At 41.9% G+C, this 22373-nt stretch overlaps 2 protein-coding genes across 3 annotated transcripts; one reads left to right on the forward strand and one right to left on the reverse strand.

The window, feature by feature from the left end:
- Nucleotides 1–551: 551 nt before the first annotated feature.
- On the forward strand, nt 552–15274 carry LOC114441372 (F-box/WD repeat-containing protein 8-like). Of its 2 annotated transcripts, XM_028414268.1 has the most exons (12): nt 552–1102; nt 1179–1283; nt 2409–2573; nt 2756–2844; nt 5277–5434; nt 5531–5727; nt 5878–6096; nt 10290–10417; nt 12725–12898; nt 13061–13177; nt 13648–13816; nt 15042–15274. In XM_028414268.1, the coding sequence occupies exons 1-11, from the start codon at nt 686–688 to the stop codon at nt 13811–13813; spliced, it is 1935 nt and encodes a 644-aa protein (XP_028270069.1). In that variant the 5' UTR covers nt 552–685; the 3' UTR covers nt 13814–13816; nt 15042–15274. The 2 variants fall into 2 exon arrangements, with proteins under 2 accessions (XP_028270069.1, XP_028270068.1); XM_028414267.1 differs by lacking the exon at nt 15042–15274 and having other exon boundaries at nt 13648–14088.
- On the reverse strand, nt 14186–22242 carry LOC114441374 (calcineurin B homologous protein 3-like). The gene is made up of 8 exons (XM_028414270.1): nt 21608–22242; nt 19288–19357; nt 18966–19046; nt 18613–18752; nt 16902–16963; nt 15064–15171; nt 14939–14986; nt 14186–14864 (listed from the first exon to the last, which is right to left on the reverse strand). Exons 1-8 carry the CDS (start codon nt 21666–21668, stop codon nt 14772–14774), a joined length of 663 nt encoding a protein of 220 aa, XP_028270071.1. The 5' UTR covers nt 21669–22242; the 3' UTR covers nt 14186–14771.
- Nucleotides 22243–22373: the final 131 nt, after the last annotated feature.

The following is a 22373-nucleotide window of genomic DNA, read 5'->3' on the forward strand; positions in this document are numbered from 1 at the left end:
GGCTGCAGCCAAGGCTGGTCTACCGGTAGCCAGCACATCTTTTTTTTCTTCTGACAGAAGAAGGACCGGGTCTTCTCAGTTTAAAAGACTGATGGAGGATATGTGACCCTCCTTCTCTTTTCTCATCAAACCTTCACCGTGTTTGCGTTCCCGCTTTCTCTCCCCACCTCTCTCTCTCTCTCTTTCTCTCCTCTGTATTATTCATTACAATGTCACATGGTGTGGGGTTTACATCATCTTTTCCCAAAAGAGAGATGCGATGGTTAACTCTTGATTCTCTCCTGCTTTTGTTGCAGGATGTTCTGGAACATTGTGTTCTCCCGTCTTATGTTTAACTTAAATACATTCCTTTTTTGTCTTTTTTCTTCCAAATATCACCACACCTACACGGACTGTTACATATTTTCATTGTAATATAGTTCACATGACCACCTCTGGCCACAAAAACATAAATCATTCCTGAGAATCGGCGCGCCTATGACAAAAGTGCGGAATTAACCTCCTGCGGAACTTATCTGCAGTAGGTCACTGTTCCACTCCGGGCACTTTATAGAGACGGACCTGTGTTTGTTTTGTGTCGGTAGCAACTAGCGAGCTATGGGTTTCCATAACGGGTCTGAATACTTAACAAATTCCACTTAACGATGTTACAGAGTTATGCTTTGTCAGCAATGACAACAGAAACATGGCGGAGAACGAACTTGTTGCGTTCAGGGAGCGCTGGAAACAGGAGTTAAAGAGTATAAAAGTAGAGCGGCGGCTCGGTCGCGCTTCTTCCTCTTCGCAAGATAAGAAGAGAGACTTAAAAAATCTTAACGAGGCCTGCAGCTCTTCAAAAGTAGAAGAGGGTAAAGTATCTGTCAGTGGAGGGGAGACTGCTGCGGACACAGAGGATCAGCCTGAGTATGTGTCCATTGCGCGCAGTTTGCTGGATGGGAGGACCAGTCCTCTGCTGGACAGGATCCAGGAGGAGAGAAGCAGGAGAAAGAGGCAGTACCAGAACATGACCGGTGTCTGCAGCGCATCCCTGCAGCAGGAACAGCAGCCTCAGAGAAAAGCCAGGAAAGAAGAGGAGCTGGTGGACCTGCTCATTCAGGATCTGGTATGACGATGATGATGATGATGATGATTTCTGACCACCTGTGTGTGTAAAATATGTGTAATCCTCTGTTTTACAGAATGAAGTCAATGATATTCCCTTCTTTGATGTTGAGTTGCCATATGAGTTAGCCTTGAAGATATTCCAGTATCTCAGCTGTGCTGAACTAGGCCGGTGTGCACAGGTAAGCTTCACAAGCAGTGCGAATAAACCAACATACAAATCAATGATTCCATCTCTCACAAATGAACCTGAGAGGGCACCAGATAATAATAAAATAAAAACCTTGGGGTATACAATTTCCAAAAATCATGAAATGTAAAGAAAAAGGCTTCATAACAGAAGGTTTGACACTCCTGGAAACATTACTAAAACTCAAGATAAGAAGTTTATTTGGAATACTTTTGGATCTCCAGCTTGAGACTTGATATGAGTATTCACAGCAGATCAATCACTATATTAATTTAGCATGAGACAAACTAAAAATTACTGCAACAAAATGTAGCAATATTGCATCAGTGGCTGGTTGATATTGGTATGTATACCAAATAGTATAAAAATAGGCATTTCATGAGTTTTAAATGGGTCAACATGCTCAATAGTGACTTATATCATTACATGTCTACAAAAAATAGTGCTAACAGCTGGTGATCAGCACAGTGCAGCTGCTGTCTTAGGTCTAAAGCTCGGCCTTGTGATGGTGGTTGTACTTTAGGAAACATACTTTATGTCTGAGTGATCATTTTACATGTTGATATAGCTGAAATTACACCGCTGCAGTTGATTTTAACTAATGTGGAAGGTGATTTTCTGAAATTATTTTGTGGTTTCTAACCACAGTGTCATGAGTGCAGAGCTTTACAAATGACTTGGGAGTGACTGCTAGTTAACACATGGTCTAAGGTGCCTCTGTGTTAATGTTTGTCCTCACTTATAGGTAGAATAGAAAGGCTTTTCTTTTTTAGTGCAGCGTATGTGATCACATAGAGCAGGAGGGAAGGAAAGACTGTCACTGACAAAGTCAAACTCATAAAAAACAGAGAGTAAACTAATCAAACTGCTTGTTGGCATTTTCGTCTTTAGATCACAGGTAAATTTCTCTCCCGCCTCCAGTGTGCTGAATTACTTTGAGCGGCTTTAAAACCTTACAGGACTTAATTTGGTCCAGATTAGTAAATTACATTTTGTGTGACACGCACAGACAAGCAGAGTCTGTTTGGCAGGCAGTGGGGCTCGTTAAGCACAAATACGTGATGCCCTTAATTTATGCTGACTCAAACTGCTGTTACACTGTCCAATCTCCTCCCAGGTGAGCAGGGCATGGAGAGTCCTTGCAGAGGACGGCGTTCTGTGGTTCAGGATGTGCACGAAGGAGGGGTACCATCAGGACGCCGGCGTATCCGACTCCCCCTCCTGGAAGAGCACGCTGCGAGACTGCAGGAACTCGGCGAAAACGCTGCGCAGCAACTGGAAGGTGTGACGTCATTTCACAAAATACTGTAATACAATCTGATTAGACACATCAGAAGGTGAAGTGACTCACATTGATAATCCCATTACAATAGCACATATAAAGGAGCAGTATTTGTATTTCTCTTTCTTGGTTTCTGTGATATATTGGGCAAGGTTTTCACCTAAACGACTCTGTCTGTGTAGAACCGAGTGGGGTCAATCAGCCAGCTGCAGTTCGAACTGGGGAAGGTGTTGTGTGACGTCAGCTCCTGTGACAACTTCGTCTTGGCTGGGTGAGTGTCAAGGACGCCTGTACGCCACGTCTGACATCTGATGTGTGTAAATGTGAACTTTGACAGCTCACATACTCACAATTCTATCAGTCTTCCTCCTCACAGTCTAATGGCTTTTCTACACTGTGCAATTTTTAGTGATCTTATAAGACCATTGCATGACACACTACACAATATGAATCTAATAAACTTTGGTACGGCGTCAAGTTTGATGCGTGCAGATTGTACGATGACCATTCACTGAATCGCAGGCGATCGCAGGTTACGAGGAGGAAGACGTGGATACGGGGTGTCAGGTCGTAGCAGCTGTTACACTGTGAGACAGTCATCCTAAATTTCTGACACTGCTAGAATTTTATCTCAGCTTGTCTTTGGTCGCAAAACGCCGACAACGGCTGTCGTGGAACCTGCCTCACAGTGCGATGTAAGACCACCGATTTAGAGCCACGACCAAAGATATCTCTACGATTCTCCTACGATGCTCGTCTTTCGTCTGCGACGGTCACACAGTGTAAACCGGGCATAAGTGTTACATTATGGCTTTTCTGATTTATTACTTCAGGATATCTTTGGATATGTTTTTTTTCTGATGCTAATTGTTATTTATATTGTCCTACTAATAGCTCTACAGATGACTGTAGGTAGAGTGTATACATTGCAGCTTAACCTGCCTTGATGTAGCTGAGCTGAGACAGTGACAGATTGTGAGAGACCACAGGGATCTGATTGCAAAGAGATGTGCAGCGTCTCCGGGGAGTGGTGTGATTAGATTCCCCTCGCTGCTGGTGTGTCCCATCAGAGAAGAAGGTGTGCCTGTGTTGTGTCATATTAGCAGATGTACCAACACAGTTTAAAACATCTTCATCTTCTTCTTAAATACCCCTTCATTTAACAATTTCACCATGTCAATATTTTCCCCATTATTAGTATTTAAAGATAATGAGGCTAAGTGAACACACATGGATTTGTTTCGCTGGAAAACAATCAATGGCAGTTAAGAGCAATCGAGTATGATTCAATTGCATCCACAGAATCTGATTAGAAAACCAGCAGAATCCGATTTGGCACTTAAAAGGTAACGGTCTCATTAACCCAGCGACCCGGGCGGGCACACCACCACCACGGACTTTCCTGCTCAGAAAAGTTTCCTTGGATGAGATTCGGCATCATCATTCTGTCGATAGTTGGCATTGTAGTGATGCACCAATTAAAGGAAAGTGTGTATTCCTGTTGTTTACTTCCTGCCAGTCATACACATGGGGGGGATGCAACACATGCACACCCTCTGTCAAACTCGCTGTCAGTGTGTGACACACTGCGGCTGCAAAGCGGATACTTGCTCAGACATGATGGTTCTGTGGAGGTGGTAACTCTGGCAGTTTGTCGTCTCCCGCAGTGAGAGCTCACGGAGCAGAAGCCTGTAGGGTAACTTGTGGTAAAAGCGGGGTTGGCGAGGAGAAGTTAGTCTACTACGAGAACCAGGATCATAGCAGTGCTGAACTAGTTCAGCAGACCAAAAGTAAATGGACACCATTTGCAGCGAAAGGTTCCTGCTGCTCTGTTTTTAGTAGTAAAATGACAAATGTCAGTGCTGCAGACTGATAGATCTGCAGCTTTATTGATTGATTGATTGTACATTTTTGTGAAAAATGGTGGCTAAAAATGTTTTCAAACGCCCATTCATTGACTGATTGATGTAACCTTAGACCATATCATGAGTATTTAGATGATAACTTTGTGAAATGATCTTCCCAGTTTGTGCTGTGGAAGATCTTGCCTGTGCTCGCCTCATCAACCTTTATCAGACTTTACAAATCCTTAATGGGCTGGAGCCCAGCAAACATATGGCTGGGTGTCCACATACTTTTGTCCATATAGTGTTTTTGTGCCTGGTTGCCAGAAGGAGGAGACAAATATTCTGCTCAGTAGCTCTGAATGTCATCTTTGCCTTGGGTTAATAATCTTCTTGTGTTCACACTTTTCTTTTCTTTTCTTTTTTTTTAGTTTGAGTTTTTAATTTGAATGGTTTTGTTAAAATACAGCAACCAGCTGCTAAAACATTTTGTCAGTGAATATGTTTGTTGAGTCCAGAGTCAGTTCTTACAGGTTTTTATTTACCTTGCAGGCAAAACACATTTTCTGGTTGGTCTAATTTTTATTTTTTCCATCACATAATTGACTTAAGTAGTAATGGCAAAATTGCAGATTTAGTTATGTAGCTATTTGTTTGTTTTTGTGTAGTTTTTGCCCAAACAACACCACAGTACTCCTTGAAAGATCATGTAACAAAGACATTAAAAACAAAATAAGAGTGTGAAAAGGAGGGAACTGTGAAATGACTCAGTGGTGAGAGGGTGACTTCACAGCCTGCGATGCTGCGACGGTCTTGCTGTTATATTCAACAGTCTTTTTGTGTTTTTTTATTGTTGAAGGTACACCTCTGGAGACGTGAGGCTGTGGGATACACTGCACTGGGACTCGTCAGCCTCGTATCTGAAGGCCAACAGTCTGTCAGCAAACACAGAGCCCAGGCCTCATGTTAGCCACGTCCAGGTCAACGGCACAGTGGCTGCCGCTGCATATGAAGACGGTGAGTGTGTGATGCAGGGGGTAAGCTTTAAAAATAGTTTGGTGTAACGCCTGATTTATTAATGGTCTGGGGGTCCTGTGTGTGCTTTGGGTGTAGGTTGTGTGGACCTGTGGAGCACAGAGACAGGTGGGGAGCCCATCCACCACTTCCAGGTCTCTGGGAGGATTCAGGCGCTGGCTCTGAGCCCCGACAGTCCTGCTTTGGTTTCTGCTGCTGGATCAGACGTTCGGCTTGACAGTGCTAACGACTGCGGCTACTGGAGGACGGTCTGCCGGCCTCAGCTGCCCAAGACTGTGAGTCAGGCTCCTCCGGTCATATGAAAAGGACTCACATTGATATGGACCGTAACTTTCAGTCATTCAGGCTGCACCACAAAAGCATAAAAGACTCTGATTCTGATTCTGTACGAGTCAAACCTTTCTCCATCTTTTCTTATGTGGCAGGTACAGAGTCTGACTTTGGTGCCAGGCAGGGGGAAGCAGCACCCGCTGGCTGTTCTGGCAGCAGAAAATACCGTCTACCTGTTGGATCCCCGGGAGGAGGAGCCACGGATGCTCCACTCGGTCTACGGTCATCCCATCACCTGTCTGGATGCCTCTGACTCGCAGGTTGCATTTGGGGTGAAGCGAACAGGCTGGGCCATGCATGACGGTGGCAACAAGGTGGGAATAACAGCTTTATATATATTTCAAATGTTTGCATGAGTTAAAACTACTAAGTTAAACATCATTTGCATAATTTAACACACAGTAAGATAAAAAGATATGTACAGAATCATGTAGCTTTCAGCTCCCCTCAGGAATAAAAGAGAAGAGCAGGGTTTCATCTGCGTCTGTTCATGACCATTTGCTCCATTATGAACAGCATCTCCACCTGTTTAAGAATTACAGTCTTGCGTTTCGGTGTTAATGGAACCGATGGAGCCGTGTCAAGGTTTTGTTTTTAGTTGGATTTGAGAAGGACAAAAAAAAAAAATGAAACAAAACTTTGGATGTTGACCAAACAGATGGAAAAGACTCAAAACTCTGCAGCTGGATTTTAGATGCACTGAAGAAAAGATGACCTCACTAAATGAAATAAAAGGTTCCCATTAGAGTTAACAAGGGCAGTTGTGCTCTCAACAGGTGCATAATGAAAAAATGGGAAGTTGTACAAGGTAAATAATTTGTTGTGCTTGTACAATTCATGGAAGGAAAAGCAGCCAAGACAAAGGTTCTGGCATTAGGCCATTATCAGGTTAATCACCGGCTCGTAGCTGAATTTTCCATCTTTCCTATTCAGCTAAATGAATGAATCCCTTTTGGGGAAAAGATGCCTATTCTCTTTGAAATGTTGAGTGCACTTTATTTAAAACTGCTCATTGGAACAGAAGAAGCTTTACAGAAAGTATTTGTTCATCTGTCTAAATGTGAACAAGGTCTCTTGGCAGTGTGTTTACGCTCTGTCCCCTCAGGCACTCTGTGTCCCCGTAGGATTGATTGTCAAATCCTATAGGAGATTTGTTTATAGTAATCGCTAGCTTAAATAGCGATAAGCTCTCTTTGGGCCTCCTGCTACTAATTACTACAACCTTTATGTGTACTTTGATCAAGAGTTGTTTCTCAAGCTGCATCTGTTTGCTTCTAATAATACTGTGTTTCTAAGGACCCTGTGCACCTAATTGAGTGTTAAGCCTTTACTTAGAAATCACAGAGAGCCATGAGACTCTCTATCCTGGTGGGATCAGGAGGCAACAAGTCAGCAATCATTTCACCTTATCATTGTTTGTATAGCAAATGTTTGCTGTTAGTAAGCAGCTCCAGAACATAGACAAGAACACAAACAAACAAACAAACGGCGTGATAGCCGGCTGGATAAAGGAGGAGAGGAGCTGTATAACTCATCTCTTCCTACGTATGGATCGCCCGTATTGAACAGCAGTTAGCAGCCGTGTGCATGTTTGCAGCAGTCTGTCTGTGATTGACTGTGGCTTTTGGCAACACTGCTGCGCTGACATCATCCTTACTACACAGCTGGAGGTCTGTAGCACTGATTCAGCGGCAGCGCTAAAGCACCACACAGTGGACCAGAAGCAGACCAGCAGTGAGGGTGGCTTACTCTGATTCATGCTGCCATTACTATTTTGTATTAAAATAGTCATTACTAAAGGCCATAATTGACGTTTTAACCCCAAACCTTTCTTGAAATTATTCTGTCTTCCTTCAGAATCATAGCAAATGTGGCTCATATCACCATGTCAAACTAAAGTAAACAGCCATTTGCAGCTGTGTAAATACATTTGCTTTGACTTGTAAACACAGATCAGTCTACTGATGCAGCTGGACTCATTTTTTTTTAATATCTTTGGCGTTAGCATGTCCAGGGTTAAAGATAGAAAGTGGTTTTATTTACAGCACAGGGGTGCATGAAGTCTTTCAAACTTTCTTGTTTCCATAGTGACCCCAGCCCAAACTCAGACCTAAATTATGCCAATTCATGATTACCATGCATCTCTTACTAATTAAACTATCTTAACAAATTTAATTAGCCGTTCTGTCACTGCTGTCACGCTTCTATCAGCGATTTCGTACTGTGAAGAAGACAAAACATGATTTGGCTGCAGCTGCTACTCGTGCCTTTAGTAGGAAAACATATGCTTAATTAAAATCTGTAAAGATACATGCAGGTGGCATCCAAGCAAGCCATGTCACACCTCGGCTTCACACAAAAGAGTGAAACTTTTTCATTTACAGCATTTTGACTTCGAACTGAACCCCACAGTGGGGATCGATGACTTGCTGCAGACAATCAGAGCTGATTTATTATGGTTTTTAGCATGTGGCTTATAGAGGGTGTGTGTGTGTGTGTGAGTGTGTGTGTGTGGAGTCTCAGCCAGTCTTCACATCCTCATTACTCCAGGCCTTGCCTTCTTCTTGCCAGAGGAACAGGGACACTCAGGCATCCACCCAGCTCGTGGCTCTGCCTTCAACACAGGCTGGCGTCTGCCCTGGCACGCTGTCCGTCCACCGCGGTGGGTCTACCGCCGAGCACGAGTGCTGATAGAAAACCGTTCATTTAGCCATTGTGTAAAGTCCAGAGGGATGGACGGCTGAGAGAAGGATTTGATGTGAAGTAAGGTGCAGACTTTGGAAGCATCTGCAACTATCCAGTGTAAATAATTCACGTCTCTTCTCTCTGCTCTGTGGGATGAAACCACAAACTCGCCATTATCCTGCATCTGGCCCATTGTACTAATCTCTGTTTGTCCACATGGTGTCTAAAGCAAATGCAGCTATCAGTCCATATTTGTCTTACATGTGGGGAATAGTGGTGCACGCGGAGAGCTAGCAGTCTGCAGGTTGTTGTTCGGACCGCTCATCTCAGCTGGTGAAAACCTGCAGACCCTCCACGGCGCATGATTTGTCTATGATACGACATTAAGATGAATTAAAACCCAAAATAAAGTCTGCACTTTGGCCAAGTGTGTGGAACAGAAAGCATGAAAGGTTTTCTCCAAGGTGCAGCAATGATTATAGTTTTTTTTAAAGCATGCAGTCTAATTACATTAACATCCACCTACAAGCCAACATTCTTTTGTCTGTGAGCCTCCAACGAGTGCATTAACCTAACAGCTCCTCTACAGTCATGCTCGCCATTATTCTCGCTGCGGCTCTCTCCTAACAGCCCACAGTACAGTCACAAAGAGGCTCCTTCGCCTCCCTCGGCGGCGTCTCTTCCTCACACTGGGTGAGGTGGGCAGATATTTAATAATAAAAATATCTGCTGTGATTCATCTACAACAGCAGGCCGAGCCTAATTTCTGCATCTCCCCTCTCTCTCTCTCTCTCTCTTTTCTAAATGTTCTGCCCCCTCTATACTCCTCCCTCTCTTCTGCCGTCCAAATCCTATCAAGCTGTCATTTCAAAGTCCGGTGTGATTTGGGCTTTACCCTGGGGTGGTGCACAATTAAAGCTCTGCTTGGCCCAAATAAGGGACTCGCACAAAAACTGCTGGCAGCTCCTCAAGGCTTACATCATGTCTGTGTTTTTTTCTTTGAAACTTCTTTATCTTTGCTGCCCTATCCCTCTGTCTCCCTCTCTCTCTCGTCTCGTCTCTCTTTCTCATCCCCTCTCCCTCCCTCTCAGTCTCTCTCTCCCTCTCTCTCTTCTCGTCTCTCCCTCCCTCTTTGCTTTAATTTCTTTGTTGTTTTAATCATTCAAAGACAATTTTGCCTGCTGGTTATTCTGTTTGTTCTGAAAACACCAGCAGCTAATTGACCAATTACCAACCAGCAACAGATGACATCATTGTGACTTGTATGCAGAACGTTTACTGCGGGCATCGAACCAAAGGCAGCCAGTACGACTGAGTTTAAATCCTGATGTTGAGTGTTTGATGGCAATATTATATTTGTCTCATGTGCAAAATATTTATGCAGAATCTTTGTTTGATATCCAACGTCCTGTTGGGTACTGTGTTGGTAGAATTGAAGAAAGGAATCCAGGCTAGTTGAGGAGAAGTGCACTTTATATTTGCAATCATTGACCTGCTGCAGGAAATAATTTGAGCTTTTCAAACTCATGCATTCAGTGTTGCAGTGTTCAGTCATGCATTCACACAGTATCAGTTGTATTATATATGACTATCAGTTTTCACTTGCCTGGATTTTGCTTGAATGTTTATAATTAATTAATGTTTAGAATTGATTAGGTTTTATATTTATTTTACTCTTACTACTTTACCTTATTTTATATTTCTAACCTGTTTTTTGAGTATACATGGAGCACCTGGAATGAAAGCAATTTCCCCCTGGGATCAATAAAGTATTTCTGATTCTGATTCTGATTAACATGTGCTGTGTGTGTTTGAATTTCAGATCCACGTCTACAGCCTGGAGTCGAACAAACCGGCGGCTTGTGTCGGCAACTCGCCGGGAGATTTCACCTGCATCAACCTGAGAGACAGCTCCCCTCATCTGCTGGTGTGTGGAAACAAAGACAGGAGGTAAAAGAATACACACTACACAACACACACACACACACTTTCATGCAGATAGAGAACACACAAAGATCATGCATGACAGAAAACTGAGCCAAGAACAAAAGCTAAGAGGAGTCACACCTGATGAAGGAGGCTGGGACGCCGAGGATACTTGAAGTAGAAAACAGGTGTTTAGAAAATGTGTGAGGAGACAAAGCTCCATTCAATTTGTGGATTTTTCACACATGACAGACGGATCTGTTGCCTTGAAAAACAAAAAGGAATTAAGCATTGAATGAAGAGAGGCGTTTTTGTTTTGTCTTAAAAAGAAATGTTCCTCCTCTGTCTCCTTCTCTACCTGAAGCATGCTTTAGAAGAATAAAATGTTGGCTGTGTTACGTCTATCCGACACACACATGCACGTGCCACATTGCTAACCTGGCTCTCTAGTTGAGGAAAGACACATAAAAGAGCCATTCTGCACTTGTTAGCGGGTGCTGCGGTGCATGAGCTGGCAGGAAAGGAAAAATCCCTGGCGTGTCTTGGTCCAAAGCTGCCCCCGCTGCCCCCACTGCTTCTATTCAGCACCAAATCCATCTGGCTGTTAAGTAGCTGGCTTACAGTGAAAGCAACTGCACTGTATTGTTGAGGTTTCTGATTCAACTTATAACTACCACTACAAGTACAATTGATTGTTAGAGACACAATTCATCAGCAGTATCTGAAGGATCATTCTTGGACCCTGATCAGATTTTGGTCCACACTAACTTGGCCCCAAGCTGATGCAGCAAACAGAGGAGGACAAATGGAGACCGAGGGACAGTGGGCAAACTTGGCCCTTTGCACAGGGTGGCGTGAGGCCAAAGCCAAATGCATCCCTTCTTTTTTTTTGTCCAAATGAGTTTTGTCCTCTGTTTTTCTGCTGAGATCCAAGGAGCAAATGAGGGGTCCAGATAAGAGCTGTCTGGAAAATGGCCACGTCTGTTTAAACAGGGATGATGTGGACAGAGCTGGATACAGTAAGAGGATAAGAGGATGTGATGAGAGACCGTCACACCTGCGGCCTGTGCTCAGTCACTTATAATTACGTAGACGGTCTGTCTGTGTTTATCATGAATCTTTTGTAGCCGAACATGTCAATTCTATTCGGTCTCCTTATTATTGGTCTTGGGATGGACTCACCAGTTCACACGGTTGAGGCTCAGATGTCCTCCTGATGGTGTAATCGCTGATTTTTTTTTCGTCTAGCTGCTCAGAATTTATGTGAGCCTCTCCCTCACTCTTCTTATTAGGCCCAGCTTCTCTTGATTAATGAAGAAGAGTCTGGCCGGCGACGGTTCACTGAAGAAGATGCCGCCTCCGGCATTAGATTTATGGCTCCCAGCGGCCTGCCAGTAATGTTCAGCCCTCATTGTTTAAACGTGTGCTTCCATCACGTAATGCCACTAAACAGGCTAAACTAACTGCAGACAACAAGTCCACAGTGCCCATTTAACTGTCAGCTTCTGGAGAAGTTTTGGAAATGGAAATGAAATCCGAGTCCGAGTCCCCTGAGTGAATTTGATTATGGTAATGAAGTCTTGGAAGAAGGTTGAGCCTGGATGGAGTCATGTCCTGGATGCTTTCAGCTGCAATAAAGCCACAGCGACAACAGATGGAGCTGAACGTCCCATGGGCGTCAGTGGCTGATGAAACCCACCGGGCAGAAATCCTGCTTTATTGCCTTTTATCCATCATGAAAACTAGCACTTTAAAATGAATCATTATCACAGTATCATAATAGATTATTTAAGCAAAGGAAAATTTATGAGCTGCTCATAGAAAGAAATAAAAAAGCTAATTTCTAAATCAGAAAATATGTATTTAAATAAATACATGGCCCAAAAAACACAAAATCACAGGTTGATTGATTGATTATTTACTACTTTTTAATTTTTTTACAGTTCTCATTGTTATTTTTCAGTAAAACTTTTACAATGTTAGCTGCTTGCTGACTGCAAACAGGGCTGGATGTTTGCTGTGTCACATCTGTGTGTGTGTGCATTTGTCTTTGGTCCCTTGGCTGGAAGTTGAAAAGTTCTCATGCTGTTCTCGCTTCCAGAAGTGAGAATAGCGTCCCTTTGTCTGTCAGTGAATGCAGTCTTTGACCTACTCTCATGTGGTTTTGGCATTAGATCTCCGCCTCTGTTAGAAGGAAGTGAAATCCAAAATGAACATGACTGATGCCTTTGTTTTAACTTCATCAGTCATTATGCTTCTACTGCCCTCAGTCTGGGGTTTTGTATACATTCATAAAAATGCACTCATGTATTCATCTCTTCTGTAATGCAGGGTCAGGGTGTTTGACCTGAGAACCAGCTCATCCGTGGCGTCCCTGTACGCCCACCACCTGGGCGTCACCTCGGTGCAAGCAGACGACTGGAAGATTGTGAGCGGCGGAGGCGAAGGACTGGTGTGTGTGTGGGAGATGAGGATGGGAGCTAAGCTGTGGGAGATGCACAACAGGTGGGGGACCATTGTTTCTGTGACACGTTATCACTTTAAACCACACTTCTGCCTTTAAGCAGTGATTTTCATTATTTCGGTGTCAAACATCTATGAGAAACGGGTTACAATAGAAGTCGCGTGTTTGATCCTGAAGGTGTTGCATTCGTCTTTCTGCTGCAGGCATCCTGTGAGGCATGTCCGCTTCAACACCAGCACCCTGCTAACAGCCAACATCCCCGACGACAAGTCGCCGCGGGGTGCCTGCATCACAGACGACGACCTTACAGCTCATCGCAGGTCATGAACCTCTTCCCACACTTCTTCTTTTTATATTTAACCCACATCGCTTCCTCCCACAAGCTTCAGAGTCAGAAATGCTCTGCATCTCTGCACCTCAGCAAGGAAGTTCAATAGTTTCATCTAGAACATATGCTTCTGCATACATTTAAACATTTTAAAAAACAGAATTTAAAGTTTAATGTTTCTGCTTCATTATTTTCTTACATTTTAAAAACTGATATTTGCCATTATTTGTTTATGGATCATTTATTTATTAGGTTTTAAGGTGCTGGGAGGTTATCACCTTGGGGCATGTTTTCCCTGCTGTTATAAATAGCAGTGTGCTGTTGCTATCATTAAGACAAACCCCTTACTTATTGTACTATGATTCAGAATGATTAGGATCATTTGCAGCCTGTGTGTGTGTGTGTGTGTGCGTGCTTTAATTGCCTGTTGCTGTTACTGATGTAAATGTTTTTGTACTGCAGACACAGAGGAGTCATCTGCCATTACGACTTCTCTGAAGATGCGCTGTCACAGGACCACATCCTGCCCATCTGCAGGTCAGACTACACCGAGACATCTGGCTACAACTACAACATCGGTCTGGCGATGCCGTACGACAGGCTGTCTGGCTCACATCCATCCCACTGACAGGTAGTTTACTGAGCTTCAAATGGACTCAGTGTTTTGACTGGAAGGACACAACACACAAACATGAATCCTCTGTCAGTTTGATTCTACAAACTGTATCCTTTAGTTATACCTTTATTATTGTCAATTTAAGGCTTTTAGAACTATAATTGTTGCGTATTTAGTCACCTGATGATGATGTAAACACTGACTGTAAATTAATTTTCAGTTGTTTCTTGGCTTTCTGTCAGTGCAGCTGTAAAAATTGGCAATAAAAAGATAATATTTGTACTTTATCAATCTAAATTAAGTCATTTATTTTTTCAAAATAACACTTTCCCAAAAGCATCTTAGTATATATTCTCTTTATTAATCAGTGATAAGTCTGTACAATTCTATCCAAGACAAAGTTTCTCTGGTCAAAAATAGAGGTGGAGAAGCAGCAGTTAGTACTAGTAGTAATAATGTGTGTCTATTCTGGAGCTGCAGAGGAATTGTATGCACCTACAGTCTTGCACTTTGGATGTCAGCCATACCGAGTGGCCGGTGAGCATGACAGGCTTCACCCAAAGTTTAGACCGTCTGACCGAGGTACAAAGAATTCTTCATATTAGTTGCTGGTCATTGTAGAGATTTGGCAATTGCACATAAATTAGTTAAGTAATAAATTATAAATCAGTAATAAGTCACTGTATGCCAGTTTTATATAGGATCACCAAGACCCTCTGAAACTGGATTCTGTTAGCTTAAAAGGACTGTAAGACATAAAGTGGATCCCAAAACTGCACAAGCAGCATGCAGCTTTTAGCTGTATAAAAATGTACTTACAGCATGATGTCAAGTTTGGAATTATTTTCCTCTGTCCAAAAATATATTAGTGCATATCAGAAGTGTTTTCAGCCTCATCCCTTTTAAGGACTGGAGAAAGTTCTGCTAAAAACAGCAGCAGCATAAACATTTCTTTGCAAAAACAGCTCCTTCAAGAGGTCGATTTCCCACAACGCATTGTTGTCGTGTCCACACCCAGGAAGCGAATGTGCATCCTGGACTCCATTTCCAGTCCTTTTAAAATCTGAAGGCAGATAGCAAGATGCTGTCAGTGACAGAAAGAAAAGTGATATTAATGCGAGCTGGAAATGAACAAACCTGTTCAAAATGCTCAAACGTAATTCCTTCATAGAAATCATCTGGACCCTGAAACACACACAAACAAATGACTTTGTGTTGCTGTAACAATTCTTCCTGACAGTTCAGCTCTGGAAATCTGTTACCATGTGGGGCACGTTTGTGCTCGCCACCTCCAACATGGCTGCATCTGCTATCGCCTTGGCAGCCTCCTGGTCGATGGCGCCGCTTTTTGACAGAAGTTCCTCCACTACCTTAGATGAGAACACAATATTGAAAGTCTTTAAGTGGGGCAACCTTCAGCCACAGCAGGTAACACTCCTGAAAAGCAACTATTCAACAAAAGTATTATGTAATTGGATTGATAATCACAGTGATATTTCACAGGATTATTGTTATAGAAGGTCTCCTCTATCGTCACAGTGAGTTTCATGAAACTCTGCTGAAGAATTGTGGAGAAATAGAAGGTTGAATTGGCACTAAAATCCGAATTTCTGGAGAAATTTTGCATTTTTAAAAATTCCTATAAAAAATCCATAAAACCTGCAGCAGATATTTCACTGGAATATTGTTATAGAAGATCTCCGCTATCATCACAGTGAGTTTCATGAAACTCTGCTGCAGAATTATGGAGAAATAGAAGGTTGAATTGGCACTAAAATCCGAATTTTTTGAGAAATGTTGCATTTTTAAAAAGTTACTATAAAAAATTAATAAAACCTGCAGCAGATATTTCACTGGAATATTGTTATAGAAGATCTCCGCTATCATCACAGTGAGTTTCATGAAACTCTGCTGCAGAATTATGGAGAAATGGAAGGTTGAATTGGCACTAAAATCTGAATTTTTGAGAAATTTTGCATTTTTAAAAATTCACTATAAAAAGTCCATACAACCTGTAGCAGATATTTCACTGGAATATTGTTATAGAAGGCCTCCTCTATCATCACAGTGAGTTTCATGAAAAAATACTGCAGAATTATGGAGAAATTGAAGGTTGAATTGGCACTAAAATCTGAATTTTTTTGAGAAATTTTGCATTTTTTAAAATTCACTATAACAAATCCATAAAAGTTGCAGCAGATATTTCACTGGATTATTGTTATAGAAGATCTCCGCTATCATCCCAGTGAGTTTCATGAAACTCCGCTGCAGAATTATGGAGAAATGGAAGGTTGAATTGGCACTAAAATCCGAATTTTGAGAAATTTTGCATTTTTAAAAAGTTACTATAAAAATCCATAAAACCTGCAGCAGATATTTCACTGGAATATTGTTATAGAAGGCCTCCTCTATCATCACAGTGAGTTTCATGAAAAAATACTGCAGAATTATGGAGAAATTGAAGGTTGAATTGGCACTAAAATCCGAATTTTCTAAAAATTTTATGCGTTTTTAAAAGTTCACTATAAAAAATCCATAAAACCTGCAGCAGATATTTCACTGGAATATTGTTATAGAAGGCCTCCTCTATCATCACAGTGAGTTTCATGAAACTCCGCTGCAGAATTATGGAGAAATGGAAGGTTGAATTGGCACTAAAATCCGAATTTTTGTGTTTTTAGTTGTTAAGGTGGGAAATGATTGCTGCAGTTTAACTGATCTGCAGCTGGTGATTGTTTACATTATTATCTGATCTTGGGATTGGCCATCTATCCAATTTTTGTTTAGACAAATAAAATTGAATTTCATTGTTTTAAGGAAAGTGGGAAAAAAATGTCCCTGTCATACTGGTAGACTTGTCAATGTTGTGTTATAAGGTCATGTGGTGCCACTATTGCCCCAACCACTGTTGTGAAACCACATAACTGTGGTTGTTAGGCTTAGTGAAGCCAGATAACAAGACATGCTGTGTATGGTTAACTTGCTTCATAATGCAGACCCCACAGATGTATTTTAGCAAAATGTCTGAATTGAAAAGCAGAGGTGAGTACATGTTTTACTTTCTCTTAAACCATACGTTAAAATCATGTATTTGTCCTACCTTCCTGTACTCATCCAGAGTGATGGTGCCGTCATTGTCTGTGTCATGCATGTTGAACAGGACTGCAATAACAGAAAAGGAACCTTTAGTGGTCGGCCTAATTTATGAGGAAACGTCCATCATCAAATCACATAGAGGAAGTTGTGATTAAGGGCACAATTCTTATCACCACAATCATAATGTGGCAACAAAACATTCATTTCCAGGGACATTAAGAGGATAAAGGTACCCTGACATGGCTTTCTGTGTAACAGTCCTGCAGCACTAACAAGACAAAGTGCCAATTTGCGTCCTTGGGCAACATCCACTGACATTTTGACTGTTCTGTCGATATGATGTCAGCCTGCTGTAGAAATGTACTGTGACATTAGAAATCAGATATATGGGCAGCAGACATTCCTACACGACCGAGACACGCAATTCAGATAAATGTGTGTGTATGTGAAGCCAAGCAGGGCTGAACACGATCCATCTCCAGATAGGACGCTTTGTAGTGCCGTCTGGTAATTATCTCTTTTATCCATAAAAGGTCTCACAGCATCAGAGAAATATGTTTGTACTGTGTTGCTACCTCACTTCACACCAGGGGAGAAAACAAAACAAAAGAAAAAACTTTATACTTTTTGTAAAACAAACATTCACATTACGGTATTTAAAAACATAAACCAGCGACCTACTACTACCCTGGAGCTGCTATTGTGTTCCTTTTTGTTATTATCTCAAATTCCATTTATTCTACAAGGAAGTGTGAGACTATCGACCACACTGGTATGCTTGTCACTGAGTAAGCACATTTCCACATTCTGTCTCAACACATTCCTTTAAAAGAGTGCTTTCTAAAGTTCGAAAAACCACTTTTACAAGGTTTTTTTGCAACATATTTATATTTTATATTTGTTGATGTAAACAGGAAGTTATGTTGATTAGCTAAGGACTAATAAATGGCTTTTTGTTTTGTACGTTTCTTTCTGTTCGTAATACAAACCTTCTCTCACACAGCAGACTGTGGTTGCCTTCCTGTGTCAGTTTTTTTTTTTACTTTCAATTTACAGGTGAAAGTTTGGGTAAAAGAAACTGTCTCCAAACACATTAACGGTCTCTCTGCAAGAAACTTCTCCACCATTCTCTTGGCTATGAGGCTACACAGCTACATAAACACCAGCCGCTTCTTACTGCAGTGAATTCAGCTGTCTGCTCAATTTATTCCCATCAACTCGCACTCTGTCAAATGACCAGGAAGCCAGGGACATGTCTAAAAGCTTTGACTACATGCAAATATGTTCAGGGATATGTACAATACCAATTTTGTATTTACTAAACAACAACAACAAGCCTAAGCCTAAGGTTAGGATTTGACACACAACAAAGCCTTAATAAATGCAGAAAATATGAGTTTATAGGGTTGAATTCATTTAATTTTTACCGTTAGAGGTATATTTTTTAGTGTGCTTGAGTAATAAAGTATTTTCTATTCTATTCTAATTATGATATCGTCTTCGAACTGGGCATATAAACACATCAGTGAAGGTAACTTCGAGTCCTGTGTGTGGTCACATTCCAAGCCTCATTCAGACTCAGTCATGCAGCTGTGCATGGCCGAACCCTTTATGGAATGTTGGTGGAGAGTGAACCATTGTTGTCGGGTATTTTAAAAGCAGAGGTGTCCCTGTTTGTGTACATTCTTTACAAAAAATTGTTAAAAGCGACTCACAGCGAAGCTTCTCTTTCCTCATAGCCTGCTTCTCCTCTTCTGTCATTTTCAAAGTAGGAGGACGGAAGTGGGACATGACCATGAGGAACTGCTCAAAACCGATCTCTTCGAAGAAGCCCACCTCCTCCTGATGCTGGTTTCTGGATTAGGGTCAAATAGGAAATTTAGCTGACACGGCATTTTGTAATTTGTGTTGTATTCTGCATTTTCTATAATACATTATTATCATTCAACCCAAACACCCACTTCGATGAACTGGAGTCACCTGCAGCCACCATGAGTTTGAATACATTAACAATTATCAATGTGAAATATTAGCTGCAGGAAGGAGTCCGAATTTTTAACGCACCCACCGTTTATCAAAGAATGCTTCGATAATTTGCTTCTTGATGGGGTTGTTGGCGAGGGCTGGTATGCTGTCCAAGTTTTCTCTGCTGCAATGCCACAAGAAAAGTCCATTAAGTGCTTTAGTTGACTTAAAACCGATCTTTTAACAGTTTCCCGTTTCACTCTGAAGAAAAGGAACTATTATGTGTATTACTTTGTGGAGACTGGAACACGAACAGTATGTGTTCCTATTTGGCTTATATGTCTGCCAGAGATACCAGAAACACCCACAATTCCTCAACCCAGCCATGAGAGGTCCATCTGTAGTGGTGTGTGTTTGTCGTTTACCTTATCTTCTCTTCATTTCCACTCAGATGCTGAAATCTCTGGTGAAGGTTCTTGATCTGCTCAAGTGAAACTAAAGAAGCAAACGACATGAATGAATGTCAGAGACACACTCATGATGACATCCACAGGGCTCCTGCTCTGACGTGTAATTAATGACGATGTGTGCCGTCCTTTAGTGCATCCGACTGTGTTATAACTTATTGTTATTGACTGGATCAAACGCAGCTCTGCTATCAGACTAAACGCAGTGCAAACACAGCACGCCCCTCATTTTTGCAGCTTGCAATAGCTCCTTGAATCATTAACTGACTGTGTGAACAAGCTCACAATGAAAACTTTAAACATCATAATCACTTCTGTCTGCTTCCAGATTTGGATTTTCAATAGTTAAAATAAACACCAGTGTCTCAGAGACGGCTACTGTCTCTGGCAAGTTACTGCATGCCTGCAGACACAGACTGTTGGTCCATGAGCCAGACGAGACGTCGGTACCACTCAAGGTGGCAAAGGTTGCTTATGCTCTTTAAAAAGACATGTCTGTAGTCTAGATTATTGTTATCAGCTGTTAAAGTTACACTCCCCCGATGACAATGAAATCACTGGTGTATTGGCCCTCGTTAAGGACATATTTCAATGATTTATATTATGTTTGGTGTCATTTTAAAGGGGACAGTCTGAGCTTGTGTGTACTTTTGACAAGGACAGAGGACACTGGAGACCATTACGGAAATGTCTCACTTGAGGCTCTACGCCTCACGACGGCCGAGAACCTAACCCTAGCTCTACATAGGGTTACAACAACCCTAACCCTAGTTTTAACCCTAAACCAATAGCCCACAATACAGAAGTAGACTATGTTCAACTACCTGGAATTGATTAAAAATGCTTAAAACAGCACATTTGTATTGTTTAGTCTGCTTTAGTGTAGAGGTGGTGTTGCAAGATGTTTGGCAGTGCAATTAATGTTCTTAATACAGAGTAAATAGACTACCCAATGTAGTAATATATCAGATATATGAAAACAATTACTTATTCAAGTTGTATAGCGAGAAATGATTACCCCGTATTGCCATTGATTTGAACAGATGCATAAAATGAGTGTGATGGTCTGTTTTCTTAGAGTAACTGTCCTCCTGATCCAGGCTGAAAATCACCCCCACCCCCCCCTCAGAATGAGATACTGTGGGTAAACTTTGCATTTCCTGAACCCTTAGAATCATGCCAGTACTGCAGTGTTTGTATTTTGTATCTCTCATGCTTCCTGATGCCACAGGACTAAAAGACAAAAGATGATTTAGGCAGAAATGGCAAGAACATGTCTGTGATTAAAAGGTAAAAGGAGCTCCAGTGTCCTCTTTACTTGTCAAAAGAATTCATAAAAGAGCTTGAATGAACGCTCAGTGTGTCTCCCTTAAAATGACACTAAACATAAAACTATAAATTACTGAAATATGTCCTTAACAAGGTCCAATAATACATTTGTTCCCATTGGGGCAGGGTAACTTTAACAGCTGATAACAAGGATTCAGCTGTGACTTCAATAGGGTCATCATACCAAAATGTTGACTACAGACATGTAGCTTTTCAGAAAGTATAAGCAACCTTTGCCGCCTTGAATGGCGCAGACATCTCGCCTGGCCCATGGACTATATGACCTCATATCCAAACATGTCTGTTGGTCACAGTGTGGTGGTGTGTCTGGCTATTATTAAGCAGATTGAACACACAATTAGCCTCAGTGACATAAAGTCAATTACAAAAGAAAAACAACCCCCACGGGTGTGTGTTGTTGTGAAATCAGGCCAAAGCCCAGCCTTGAGGAGAAGGCAGCAATAAAGCAGTCCAAAGTGCCACATAAATATCAGCACATCTGTGGGATGCAGCTTATCCTTGAGACCCAGCTGCTGCTGCTGCTGCTCGGTTCATGTCAAAGGTAATTTCCCCTGGGATCAATAAAAAAGTATTTCTGATTCTGATTCTGAGAATTCAGCCCTTCCTAGAAATAGATCCGCTCACTTCTCTGTCTGCTTTTTCTTTCATTTCTCTGTCTGACAGGTTGCGGCGCCTCTGAACTGCCTGCGCAAAAGTTCGAGTATAAACACAAACAAATGCGCATGGATACAATATAATTATAGTTCTTAATAATGAAAACTAAAGAGTGTTTTACGTTCTCGCACAGTCACCAGTATCACCTTTCATTTCCTGGACAGCCCACGCTTGTTATACAGACTTTTACACACTGATTTAAGTCAAAGCAGCACTGCCGCAGGCTACAATAAACATCATTTATAACATAATATATATTTTGCGTCTTACTTACATCCGGTCTTGTCCGCCAGGCTCTGGTACTGGTGCTCGGTGCGCGTCTGAGAGGCTCCCATCGCTGCAGGTCTGTCGGCGCGTCCAGACGCACACTCCGGTAGGACTGGTTCAACTTTTCTGTGCCGGCGCAACTGTAGCGCGCTGCTGGCGTCCTGGAAACATCTGGCACCCTCAAGGTCCTAAACCCGTACCGCTTAGGGAAGGGGGTGGGGGGAAAGAAGGAGCCGCAGTCTTCAGTATCAGTATATTATGCAGTAAATCATTGAAACAAGTCAGAGCGGAACAATGAAAACTTGAAACGCTTTATTTGTTTTAAAGTTTCCTCAAAACTCTAGAGTCATTTCCGTTTCAAACCATTCGTGTCCTTATTGGTTCCTCTTGTTCCTGATGAGCCATGACATCCTACATGTTCCATTTGCAAATATACAGAAATAAAAATTCAACATACTCTGGAAATGTGAAGCAGTTGTTCATCGGTGTGTGAAACATGGGTTAAAGGATGAGGGGTTAAAAGTCGTTTCCTTGTGGCACTGTAACTTGGGGTTCGGGGTGTACAGTATGTAGACTGGTGCTGGATGCAGGCAGGTGTGGGTTAAAGGGGCATTCCGTAGTTTTAGGGATTTACAGCACCCTACACTCCATGGTCTCTATTTTTATAAGGGGGGGATACTTACATGGCATCGTGAGTTTGAATTTTTTTTTTCTTAGCTCAGCTCTGTTTTTGGATTTGAATTTGTCTTCGAGCATCATACAGGAAATCATTA

Source organism: Parambassis ranga, chromosome 9, assembly GCF_900634625.1.
Source record: "Parambassis ranga chromosome 9, fParRan2.1, whole genome shotgun sequence".
NCBI classification, from domain to species: Eukaryota; Metazoa; Chordata; class Actinopteri; family Ambassidae; genus Parambassis; species Parambassis ranga.

What these genes read in the sequence shown, in the direction of transcription:
- LOC114441372 (XM_028414268.1), top strand. Translation starts at nt 686, where the DNA reads ATGGCGGAGAACGAACTTGTTGCGTTCAGGGAGCGCTGGAAACAGGAG. An exon ending in AACTAGGCCGGTGTGCACAG is followed by an intron (nt 1,284 to 2,408) that starts GTAAGCTTCACA and finishes ATCTCCTCCCAG; the next exon opens with GTGAGCAGGGCATGGAGAGT. An exon ending in CGCTGCGCAGCAACTGGAAG is followed by an intron (nt 2,574 to 2,755) that starts GTGTGACGTCAT and finishes CTGTCTGTGTAG; the next exon opens with AACCGAGTGGGGTCAATCAG.
- LOC114441374 (XM_028414270.1), bottom strand. Translation starts at nt 21,668, where the DNA reads ATGGGAGCCTCTCAGACGCGCACCGAGCACCAGTACCAGAGCCTGGCG. An exon ending in CTCTGGATGAGTACAGGAAG is followed by an intron (nt 15,172 to 16,901) that starts GTAGGACAAATA and finishes TTCTCATCTAAG; the next exon opens with GTAGTGGAGGAACTTCTGTC. An exon ending in GCACAAACGTGCCCCACATG is followed by an intron (nt 14,987 to 15,063) that starts GTAACAGATTTC and finishes TGTGTGTTTCAG; the next exon opens with GGTCCAGATGATTTCTATGA.